Source organism: Micropterus dolomieu, linkage group LG19, assembly GCF_021292245.1.
Source record: "Micropterus dolomieu isolate WLL.071019.BEF.003 ecotype Adirondacks linkage group LG19, ASM2129224v1, whole genome shotgun sequence".
Taxonomy (NCBI): domain Eukaryota; kingdom Metazoa; phylum Chordata; class Actinopteri; order Centrarchiformes; family Centrarchidae; genus Micropterus; species Micropterus dolomieu.
The window spans coordinates 26,732,821-26,745,902 of NC_060168.1; the positions used below are offsets into that span (position 1 = coordinate 26,732,821).

General features: G+C 38.7%; 1 protein-coding gene across 3 annotated transcripts in view; it reads right to left on the reverse strand.

The window, feature by feature from the left end:
* The window catches only part of pdgfc (platelet derived growth factor c), a 49,253-nt gene that overhangs the window by 12,642 nt on the left and 23,529 nt on the right, over nt 1-13,082 (reverse strand). For 2 of the 3 annotated variants that reach the window (XM_046031630.1, XM_046031629.1), the window contains exons 2-3: nt 4,954-5,146; nt 306-486 (exon numbers count right to left, since the gene is read on the reverse strand). In XM_046031630.1, the coding sequence (XP_045887586.1) occupies nt 306-486; nt 4,954-5,146 (374 nt within the window). Of the gene's footprint in view, nt 1-305; nt 487-3,626; nt 3,952-4,953; nt 5,147-13,082 lie in introns of those variants that run through there. The other variant, XM_046031631.1, reaches the window with a different exon arrangement.

A 13,082-nucleotide genomic window follows, 5' to 3' on the forward strand; every position in this document is an offset into this window, starting at 1 on the left:
AAGAGCTGTTTGTGTGTATCTTCATAACTAAATAATAAATGATAGTACAGGTGCCAGATGTTCCAGAGTGCTCAAACATAATTTCTCCCCAGTGGTGCTTAAAACCTCGGTACAGATAAGCAGAAATGGATGATTGCAAATTAAGACACCATGTTCTGTAACAAGCAAATTAATGCAATTGTGCTTGCATGGAGAGGCATTTCTTACTGCCATGTGAACTCCCTAAAGTTGGAGATAGAAGCAGAGAAAAGCTAATGACAGCTTGGCTCTCAACTACTCACAGTGCAAATTGATACTATACGTACCACAGGCAGAAGGGAGTAGTGGATGCAGAATCCTGGCTCAGAGGGGAAGTACTCATCAGAGATGAAGTGGATCCTGATCTGACTGCCTTTGGAAGTGTGACTAGCTGGTACTGACTGTGACCCACACCAGCGACCCAGGATGGTCTTCTCAATCGGGTCCTCTATCTCCACAAAGTCGTACCTGGTAGAGTGAGACAGAGAAAGTGCAGAAAATGATCAGTTTAGTGTCTGAGACTTCACCAGTTAACAGGCCCACTCGGAAGACTGTGTTCTGCTATCATGAAATAGTCTTTGCCCAAGTTATACCACAACTAACAGCTACTACTGGCCTTATTTGATCCTTCATATAGTAGATTTAGACCCTGATACATGCATATTTGAATTTTAATGTTAGCACCCTTCATTTTTGACCTGGTGCTGTCTTCTCAGCTCTGCCTTTCCCTTCTGAAGCTGAGATTGTTTAATATCAGCAAAGTTACCCAGGGAAATAAAAGTTTAACCTCATTAGAAAAAATAAATATCTTTAACAGCAGGTTACAATATCTCAGATTTGTTTCTGTTATTTACTGCCTGAATTAAATTAAAAATTAATGGATATTGCCAGTGTATTAAGGACAACTCTCAGGTTGGACAGTACAGCATAATGATTGCTGCTTTGTACTGGATAAACTACTTTTTTTAGATATCAGTGTGAACAGAAAATACATTATGAATAGCTCTATGATACACTAATTCTACAATAATGTGCTTTTATCTTTTAACTTTTATTATATGGAGTATTTAGAATCAAATTTCCATTTTCACTGTCAGAATTACCCATGTAACTGGACTGCAACTGCAATTATACATTATTTTTCTGTCCATAAACATAACAATCACTGACAACTGCCGTGAAGCTTCTGGTGGCTGAAAATCAGAAATTGTATGTGAACAAAATACCAATAATATTCAATTCATTTGAGAAAAATATAAATAAAAGCACCATTGTGTTTGTTGTGGGGATCAAACTTTGCTTCCCTGTAATTACATGACAGTCTCTCTCTCCAATGGCCACCCTGCCAACCCATAATACCAGTAAACATTATGAAGTGCAGAAGCATATGGCCATGCTCCAGACTCCTTTCGTGTGCCAAGGCTAACATTGACCAACCTCAGCACTTAAGACACGCAGTTCAGGAGTTCAGCCTTTATTATTTATACCTGTGTGTGTAACCAGTGACTGCACTGCATTCAATACAGCCTTGTTTCACTGACTGTTCACAGTCTGGGATTAATCACTTTGCCATTTGCGTCAACAGGCACGCTAACCTCTCATTTAGTGCTGCCAATTCGGATATTTGGATTTCAAGGACATTGTTTACATTTTGCACAAGCTTGACAGATTCAGTTCAAGCTGGTTTCAATAAAACAACATGGAGGGACATGAGCAAGACTAAAAATGGATTTTCTGTGATGTTAAATAAACAGAAGGGGAGGGGGTCAATACATTTACTGACTCTGCTGCCTTTGATTTAGAAAGTTATACGGGAAGTTTGTGATCTGCACAAAACAAACATATTGGGAAAGGTAAAACTGAAACTGTTCTTTGGCAAAACCAGACATACACAGTTTAAATGTACATATGTTAGACAACTGCATATAAATGCAAACCAGACTGGCATGAAATGGTTTTGGAAGAGGATGAAATGTCAGTTTAAGTTTTTTCTGCCTTCTCGATGGAGGTCAGAGAAGAGAGAATCTTTCCTCTCTGAAAATCAGCCCTCAGACAGCTCCAGAGCTTTGACAGATGGCTCATCAATAATGCAGGACGCCCTGATCATTACACATTGCCATGTGTTCAAAATCACCATGTCCAACAGCGGTTTCTCAGATTTACAAATGCACTGACATACATACCAAACTGTACGTACAGTCACAGTGAACATGACCAGAGCAACAAGGGAATCTTATATACAGTAGCCTACTACCACATTGGATTACCTTCTTGCATACTGCAAGGAAACTGTTTATATTCACAAAGCTTTCTCCTACGTAGGTTTTTTCCTTGTACATTATTGATAGATACAACTAAAACGAAGCAGATTAGCAACACAAACACTGTTTTTAGTCCTCTCCTTTCAGACTAAAGACAGAGCATTAGTGCCTTTCTGGGAACAGTCCTGTCTGTGAACTATCAAGCACGACTCTGCTGCCATGCCAACCAGCAGCAAGACCAATCCCTCTTCAATATGCCTCTCCTCTAGTGGATTTGGTAAGAATGCTTTTCATCATGCCACAGACAAACAGAATAGCAGATGAGCATCTCGACTACACAGCTTCTCTCTCATCTTAGCAAAGACTTCTCGCTTCAGGCTTGCTACCAGAGCCAAACACATCTCCCACTGTTGTTTGTTTTATCCCCTGCCATTGCTGTGAATCAATGGACAGGAGATTACAGTCTTGTTTATTTGCATCACATTGTGCAGTGACACAAGGGTGAGAGCAGTGTATCAATAACATTGTTTATGGTTGTCTTTTGCTGTAACACCAGTAAAATGAAGGTCTAAGGGCAGATTTGTGAATAAATTTGTAAACACACATGAAACATAAAGTAGATATGCAGACTATAGGCTAGAGTATTGTTTATGTGAGTGTATGTATGTGGGACAGTATGTGTATTTAAGAGAAAAAGAAGGGGAAAGAGTAAGATAAAATAGAAGTAGATTTGTGAATGTGTGTCTGTTTCTGCTTGTGATTGCATGCTGAATTCATCTGTCTGCCAACCCTGCTAAGAGTGTGTATCTGGGGATCTGATCAAAACCTGTTGGGCCACGGTGTGGGGATGGGGGGTGGGGGTGGGCGAAGAGAATGTGAGAGCTGGAGCGGTAGACGTGGCGATGACTTGCATGACCCTGGAAAAGGATGTTGTTATTGTCTCTTGCCACTCTCCCTGAGGACGCGGACTAGTGCAGTCTTGTAAAGGCAGGACGGCTCAAAAGTCAATCTGCACCCTGCCCCACTGTGGAACTTTCCCTCACGGGGTTTCAGCAGCAAAACTAACCTCGTTCGTCAACATTCACCCGTCCCACCACAGAGGTGTGCTAGGGGGGGCTCACATTACCTACACTCATATACTGTTTTTTTTACTTTTTTTCTGATGAGCAGACAGGGTGCAGAAAGACTGACAACCAGGAACTGTCACTAGATCAGAAGCATACTGATTCATGGCCACATCTTCTTTTAATTTCCTGATATGTACATTTAATTTCTCAAAAGTTACCATGTTCATTGAGTGCAGCTATGTCCAACATCTTGTCAGCTCGGTAGAGAACTGTCATTCACCTTGTTATCCATGAGGGGGCTCTCCAGGAATGACTAGTGAGGTCACCCTCCCCCAATTCTTCTCCACCTTCAACTGATTTGCCTCCTCCATGCTCACCATTCAGTTGTGATATATTGACAGCAGGGCACTGAGCATAATGGAAAGAGGGTAAATCGATCATTGAGGTTTGGAATCCCTGTTTATATTGAATGGCAAAACAGGCAAACCCAGGCAGTAATGAAAGTGGGTTCCTCAATAAAGCAGAGGATATATTGTATGGACAGTATATGTGTATGTATAATTGTGTTTATGTGTTTCCACATGAGGCATGTGTCTTTTAAACAATCATGTGAGCAGCTACAAATATCGACTACATCAAGTAAAATATGCTGGTCTGGACCATGTCATCATGAGGTCTCAGGCAAACAAATCACTCTGCTGCTGGGTTTTCAATATTCACGAGCTGCCACAGCCGACCAAAGGCAATTTCACAAATGGCCACACTCTGACTCTAAATCTTTAAAGATGGACTACAACACAGGCAAGACACGTCTTTACGCCAGCCCAACACTAATCTGGCATCCCAACTGGGGAAGCCCCCATTTGATGAGAGCTGGCCAAGCAAGCAGAGGAAACTCTTAATGAAAAACTATACACTGCTGAAGGAGGTTAACCTTCTCATCAAGTGTAATGGATCAAAATTTCATTTAGACAAAAAAAGCTACTTATTCTTCATCCATCCATCCATGCATTGTCAACCGCTTATCCTGCGTACAGGGTCGCGGGGGGCTGGAGCAAATCCCAGCTGACATCGGGCGAAAGGCGGGGTACAACCTGGACAGGTCGCCAGTCCATCGCATGGGTTACTTATTCTTATCTTTCAAAATAAAATATATAAACCATTTAAAGAATACACTTTGAGTTGTTTGGAGGTTGGCACATTTGTCAGTCAGTGAGGAGGACCATGAGAGAAAAATTATGTATCCCAATATTTTTTGTGCATGCCCAGATATCCCGCCTAGTTGGAGGACAGGAACAAGAAAAGGAGAGAAACATCTTACAAATTAATGTGATACATTATACAACTCAAAATGCTGTCCTACAAATACAAAGTTCACTTTATTTAGTCCAAATCCCAGATCAAATCAAAAACCACTGACAAGTCTACTGCTATCAATCAGGATGTTAGCGTAGTCTGTTAGCATAGAGCAACACATGTAAGATAATCAGCCACAGTCCTCCCAAAGACGTGTATGCTTCCTTTATGAGGCAAAAAATAGTATTTTATCTGCTTGTATTTATACTGAGATGTGAAATCTACAATTGTACTGCATTTAATTTTCTTACTTGCATATGCCATCTTCAGGGTCCTCCAAACCAAACCTCTCATCAAAGGTGAGCTGGATCCTCATGTTACTGGATGCCACTAGTCTCCAGACCAACACGGTATTCCTGGGATACGTGCGTGGGAAATCTGGGCTGTGGAGCATCCCCTCGCCAGATACTGTTACGATCTTCTCCTGATGGGAATCTTGCACTCCTAAAAACAGAAAAAATATTTTTTGTGCTTTGGATATGCTGTAGCAGTTTGATTGGTTCCTATCAATTAAGTTAGCCATTGGTGGGGTCTGTATGTATTATATATATCTTCACACCCTGACTGGATCCTACTCAAACAAGTTACATACCCAACTGTTCCATCAAACAAATGATAATAGAGGCAAATATATATAAATAATAATTATAAATAATTGGCCACCTTTGCCCTTCCGTTTTTGTTTGGGTTTATAACTAAACTTTGGGTTATGGTTAGGTAAAGCAACATGCACATACTAACATACTGTACACTTATACACAAACACATGCACTAAAATACACACATACAAAACCTACATCAATTTGACAGGAATAATTTATGGAAAATTAAGGATATTTGTCATTATTGATATCTCAATTTTCATTGATCGTATGATAGAAATCGCTGATGAGTCTTCGACCTCATCACGACCCAGGAAAAGAAGCCTAGACCTGCAGCTGAGTCACACTCAGGGCTTTGCTCTCATAAACACAAGAGGCTAAGGGTTAATACAGGGTGAGTAAGGGTAGGACTGAAATTACAGCTTAAAGAAGGGTGGAAACGTACAACAACAAATCAAATTGGTGAAGCTGAATAGTGAGAATGCCTAAAAATCAGCTGATAGATTGAGCTGACAGTGTTGGAAATATGAGCACGACAGCTATTCTTCCAGAAACTAAGCTAAACTGAACAAATGTCCAATATACGATATATGGTCTTGTGTTGAACTATGTGTTGTTATTATAATTCCATGAATCTAAAACATTAGCTCAATGCTGAGTACTTCAATGGGAACACTGCCTGATGGGTTTCAGCAAGTTCCTCTCATAAAGCCATTAAGGCCCACTGGGACCAGTGGCTGTGGGATTTAATCACAGTGACGAAGCTTGTCACTCCCCTGGGGCTCCATCAGGCCCTGTCACCTTCAGGAGAAAGATTGCCAGGATATTTCCACCTGAGCCTCACAACAACTGAAATGACAACATCCCTGAAGCCATGCTGATTGCAGGACTGTTTTCAATTTACCAGGTTTAAATAATAGATCAAATGTAAGTATACGAGAAGACACATTACCATTTTTAAGCTGTCAAAATAAATACAACGTAGCGTCATTGTATTATTTTACAAATAACTGCTAATCTCTTAGTATAATTGCCATGAACAATCAACTTCATCACCATTGCAACACAGTCTGAAATACTAGACAATTACAGGAATTTAACACAAATACTTTTTTCAATATGATGGTTAGCTGAGCTTAGCACAAGAACTGAATGTAAAAGTAAAGAGTTAGTCTTCAACATATGTGAAAAATGAAGCTTTCAGCATTTTGTATCTTGTTAGCTAGTAACCAAATTTCACTTTCGTTGGGTTTTGTCCAGATTTATAAAAGTATTCGAAAAAGATCAGAAGTGCAGGATTGAAGGTAGGAAACTGCTTAGCTAACTGTTCATTTCATTAAACTAATGTCTCTTTAAATGCATATACAGAGCGTTAAAAATCAGCTTTCCAGTTGGTGGACACATTTCACATTTGGTGAAGTAGTGTTTCCCTCCAGTCTTTGTACTAAGCTAGGCTAAATCTGCCATGGAGCAATTTATTGAATGTACTGCTGAAATTGATATTGATCTTGTCATATGGTACAAAATAATGTTTCACATTTGAGAGAGCAGCATAACTTCCTACTTTGTCACATAAAAGAATACTATGTTCTAAAGCAATAACCAAAATTGTCACAACAATATCTTGCTCAATATTACCTACTATTATTAGTATCAACATGCTGTGTTGAAATTTTGCTGACATTCTTTCTCTGAGATTTCACTGATACATTTATCCCATCCCCAGCCATTTGTTTAAGCAGTATTTATTTTAGTATCACTGATGATCACTCGTCTATAAACCAATACGTCTAGCCTTCAGAGGAACCAGCAGGGGTTTAATGTGCTCAGGAGAAGGAGTGTGCTTCTGGAAGTTTGTCAGTGCATTAAACGGATGAGTAACCATTTCTCCAGTGCAACTTGTATACTGTAGACAAATTTATATTTGAAACACATTTTGAGCTTAATTAGTCTTTATTTTGCCATAAATTTGATTTATGGATGTGATTCATACGCAGCAGTGTGATTAATTCTGATGTTATTTGCTTGCAATAGAAACAAAAACACAGGCAGGTCAAGTTTGTGCCATGTGCTCACCCTGAAGAATGTCTAACAGTTCCACAGCAACTCAGGATGGTTCCAAGGACAACAAATCTGTCTGAAGGAGTGGTCGCTGAAAATAAGTGAGTGAAACCTACTTCAGCAGGGTACTTTTTCTTAGCATTTAAAGCCAGCAACAATTCAGAGATTTGTCAGTTCGCCACCCTGTTGTACTCATGTCAAGCTTTCCATCCTGACAGAGCACATATGTGGTTTAGGGCTGTCCCTGACTAAGGATTTACATAATCGAATCAGAAGCGTCAAGTCCTGCCTATAGTCGACTGATAGTCGAATCATGTTTTTTTGTGTGCGGCGATTGCCGGGGGGGGCTACACACGTGCAGCTACACAAGGTAGCTGTGCTTTAATCTCCAGAAGCTACAGAGCTGCAGTCTCTTTTCATTCAACTTACAATGTAAATTTCCAGCTAAATTGACGCTTTTTGAAGACCCCTTTCTCTCTGTCGCCTGTCATTCACCGGTCCTCTGCAGAGTTTTACGTGCATTACTGCTGCCAACAAATGCATGCACGTCGCGGTTCCTCGCGGGTCTATTTCAACAGGGTACCCCCAGGATTCTCAAAGTTAAATTTAAGACTTTTTAAGACCTTTTTAATACCACCTAGGATGAAATTTAATACCAACTTCACTGCCGTTTAATGAAAAATCTGTATTAATTTTAAGCCCGAGAAAATTATTTACATGAATTTAATAAAACATTTTATTATAATACATTCATATTCAACATACTATAGCTTGGGGTGTGTTTGTACTTTGATAAGATAAAGTGAATCAAGGACTTTACTTTGAGTTGAAAAGTGGTGGGAACATAAGGGATCAAGATTAGGGGTGTGACGATACACTTAGCTCACATGCACAATTCTCAATATTGGGTTCACGAGAACAAGACAAGATGATATTTTAACACTAACTGATGAAATAGGCTATTCAATGCTGAAATATATATAAATGTCGGTCCCCTAGAAATTTTTAAGCACTAAACACTTAATTTCCTACATTCTGGAGACATTTTCTGCACCAATTTATGGTAGAATTGTCTTTATTTAAATAAAGTGATTCAGATTTTTTTAGCTTAAACTTTTTTGAACAATGCACATTTATTTCTTTTATCTTTAAATTGCATATTTTCTTATTGTGCAAATAAACGTTTCTCAAAGTATTTTCATTAGTTTTTTTAATATTTGTTGTTGCAAGCCATTTTACAGAACATATTTAACAAATGCTTAAAAAAAATAAAAGTGAAGGAGACATGTCCCCAGTATCCCCAGTGTAAATGACACCTATGAAATGAATCCAATATTTGTGTACTAAGAACTCTTAAGGGGTGAAATCAAAAATAAAAACAAATTGTGTTATGAGTTGTTGCAATTAGTTAAACCTTGGCTAGATAAGGTAAAGTAATATAATATGCCAATTTCTTCAGTGATTATTCATCCTGTTCGGTTTTTCTAAAGCATCTAAAGGCTGTTTGAAATATAGTGTTATATAACGTTGGTATTGACTTGAAAGCAGCGGGGATAAGGAGTTGGGCTCCGGTTTGTTTTTCCCTAGTTCCCGTGATATATCTGGGTGATGTAAGTTTAATGTGCGTTAGTTTTATGTTTCTGAATTTCAGACACTTGCCCATTCTGAGTTGTCGAGCTGAGCACGTCAGAGACATTTTCTTTTCTTTTCTAACAACTGACTGATTCGCGCAGAGTTGGATGCCAGAGCTCGTGCACCGCGAACACTTCACAGTTCAGAGCGTAAAGGTGAACACTGACGTAAACAGTACCTGCACTGCCGTATAACATCACACCCACACCAAATGGAGTATTATGAAGTCTCACACATACAAAGTATTCATTTATGACGTTACGGCATTAATAAAATCCTACGAAAGGACAAGAAAAAATTTAAGACCTTGGTAAATGAAATAAAATACTTTGGTAATGAAATTTAAGACTTTTAAGCCCTTATTTTTGGAATATGAAATTTAAGACTTTTTAAATACTTTTAACACCCTGGTACCCTGTTCAAGTAGCAGGCTATTTAAAAACGATAAAATATTCTTTATGTGGTTCATCAACGGTGATAAATAATCCGAAAGTCCCGCGAGGGCACAACACCGTGAAGCTGGGGCTCGGTCTCTTCAACAAGCGTTCCTCCATTGCCACTGCACAAACACACGCTACGCTTACACATGCGCACTGACGACCCAGGGTTAGGGTTACAATTTTGGATTTATTCACGCACTTCAAAAACATTTATTGAAAATTTTATTCTTTTTACATATTTATTTACAGCATTAAACGTTGAAATGTATATAGTAACAGGCTGTATATTAACTTGGGACTAAATTGGGATAAAACTGGTAGTTCTATGTAAAATCAGACGCTGAGCACCCCCATATCGCCAAAATGGCATGATCCTTGTTTCACTGCAATGCTTCCACTGTGAGATTGACAGTCGAATCAGGCTCCGCCCATCAAAGCATCCAATCTTCGACTATTCGGGGTCAGAGCTAATGTGGTTTACTATAAAAGTGGCAGATTTACCTCGTTAGTGACAACTGAAACAATGTGTCCTTTATTGCATACAGGGGGAGACAAAAGCAGGCTGAAACGTCAACTGTCGCTGAAAGATTTGATCAGCTAGCCATCTAATTTTGCTAATGTTAGCTTCACTGAGTAAGTAAACTGACTGTTATCTTTCCAGCTTACTCGCCCTGTTAAAGGGGTTTTAATTATGCACTTGATAGCTTGATACTGTGCTAAGAGGCTACAGACAAAACAACTTCCCAGACAAAAATTCTCAGAATAAAGAAAGTGTGTTTTTCTGTTGTACTGTGGAGCAAGTCCTTGTATTAAAAGTATGATGTGGAAAAATGAAAGATCAGACCCATGTTTCATTCTAAACTGACCTTGTTTGGTACAATCTTGGCCAAGTAGGAAAGTTTATCTTTTCATTTTTAATGTTACAGGAAAAAAGTATTTTAGGATAAGGACTAACCAGTGCGTTACATAATGTAACCATTAGCTACATTCCTCAAATTCAGTAAGGAACAGGACAGAGCTGTGTTTGGGGGTTTTGGAAAAGCAAAAAAAAAAAAAAGACACAACCTTCAAACTCCTTAAATACTGAATATCGCTCTTAATACAGTGCCCATGCAGACCACTTCAACATGTGGAGAAATCCAAATCTTGACAGGCCGGGTGTGCCTAGATACAGCTGCTATTATTGCGGAGGGGTTTAGCAAATAGTCAATTGTTAAGTTAAAGCACATCCCATTTCAAATGAGTCAATTATAATGCCTATTTGTTCAAATTTGCTTTTCAGAACATATTCATTTCCATACCTTAAATTCTACTTATACCCAAAACTGCTAGCTTATGGCATCAGCAAATTTTCTTCTTGTACGTCCCTTTAATTTTGTGTTTTGCTTTTTCTTGTTGATTAAAAAGGCATCCATCCCCTGTACGATCCAATAAAAAACTAAATTTTTGTCAAGATGTAACTTGATGACATCCAGACTTTCTCTTCTGGCATCCCGACTGATGCTGTCTATCAAATAGAGTAAGTAAATAAAACAACAATGACACTTTTGAAAAAAAAAATCAATTCGATAGATTGCAGATATAACTTTGATGTTTTCATTTGGGTTTGGTGGTGAGCCAGGTGGGAACAGATTGAATGACAGCGTGCCAGATGCAAAGAAAAACAAAGCCCAGGCATGACTTCTCAATGAACAGGCTCTTTCATAACTGTATGAAGAGTTTGCCCTCAAGTACATACTGTCTCACCAAACATGGGCCACCTTCTTTGGGCAAATCAAACTTTTTGCACTCTCCAAGCCAGCCAATCATGACTGTTGATTATACATTAAAATCATCACCTTGCAGACAGAAAATAGGCATTTTATCTAGCATTGGATAAAAAAGGCCCCTGAAGCAATATTTTGTGGTTTATGAATACACCTTCTTCATGGGGTTATCATTATCATGTTCAAAGAAATCTACCCTACCTTTTAGCTTGTAGTCAATACTTTCTTTGCAGAAACTACTGAAAAAATGGCTGATTGTTCTTTTAATCTTTGGTGCAAGTAGCAGCAACACACACAGGTTTGATTGACTGTTTTTATATCCATTTGCTGGCTCAGGAGGAAACAAGCCGATAGCTTTCATGCTATTAAAGCTTGGCCTTCCATCACAATGACATGTTTTTAATTACATACCTATTACTGTGGGTTCCAACATACAGGCTCATAAAGTACATAATGAATTATGTGAAAAACAGAACGTGATTCTTTAATATACAAGTCCAGATGTACAGTATTGCATGTGTTATAGGAGGTGTACATAATCTACTGCACAATTATAAATATGTTGGCCTTTTCAGGGCTCTCTCTGTACATAATTCCTTAGGGAAATTTGTTATATGATGACTCTAATTCCTCTTTATTAAATCTGTCATTATGGGGAGAATGTGGTACGCAAAATCTGAGCTTGCTGTTACAGAGAAAGGGGGGAAATAAGAAAAAAGGCCTTTATATAAAAGCATTAGGTTCTGATGAAAAGATATTCCAGAGATCTGCATGGATGAAATCATACTTAATCCGAAAAGTCTGCAAATATCCTGCTTAATCTTTATACACTCATCACAAGTAATTGCAGTAGGGTGGGTGAACAATGTGTTTGCATTCCTCTTTGGTTCAGGTCTTTGTGCATGAAGCTCAAGAATGAACCATCCAAGTGATTCTTTGCTGTGGATGTTTTGTTCACTTGCATCAAAGCAGAAACGTCTTAAGAGTGTGCTCCTTCAGAGTACATCAACTGAAAACCAATATATGATTAAAGCAAGATCCACAAGGTCACACACCAGCTTCCTTTCTTTTTTCCTAAAGCTTTTTTAATGAACAATACTGTCTTTTCATGCTCTCTTTTCAGCCTTCCCATTGATGTCCTCCCTCTCCGATTTACACTCTGTGTACTGTAAAATGCAGAGACGCTACCAGTCAGGATGGATTCTGGGTGTAACTTTGACTTAAAAATGACCTCACTCTTGGGGTTAACCAATGTCATCTAATGATCAGAGAAGCGGTCCCCTAGAGTGAATTACCTCAAACATGACTTTTTCTTGACCTACTTTTTTCCTGTGTGAGGAAAGTAGAGTCGACTATTAAGGGAGGAAGTAACTCTGAATAAATAGGAGCCTATACAGTGCAGCCATTGTGCTTTGTTCACACGTTAGTGGGTGAACCATTCATGCTGTTAAACATTAACCTTTCCCCTGCCAAAATAAAACTGGAGCGCACATGTAGAGAACCATGGACATTACTTTCTTATACATTAGTACACACACAAGCATCTATTACTATTACTACCACTTACTACTACTGGTCATGATAATAAACTATAGGATTTAAAGTATAATATCAATATACTGCACAATGATCATAGAGTACAGTGGATCCTATGTCCCCCATCCCCTCACACACACTCATAAGCTCATGCAAAAACATATACACCCAATCGCACAGACATACGTGCATGCATACCCAGATGCATTTATAAATGTTAGATGCCTTCAAGCAAAGGCTGACTAATGAGAGCACACCCTTTGTCCAGACTGCTGCATGTTTCTCATAAAAAAGTGGGAGGAATGAAAACCATTTTTTAAAATTCTGGCTTCTGTTAAGCTCA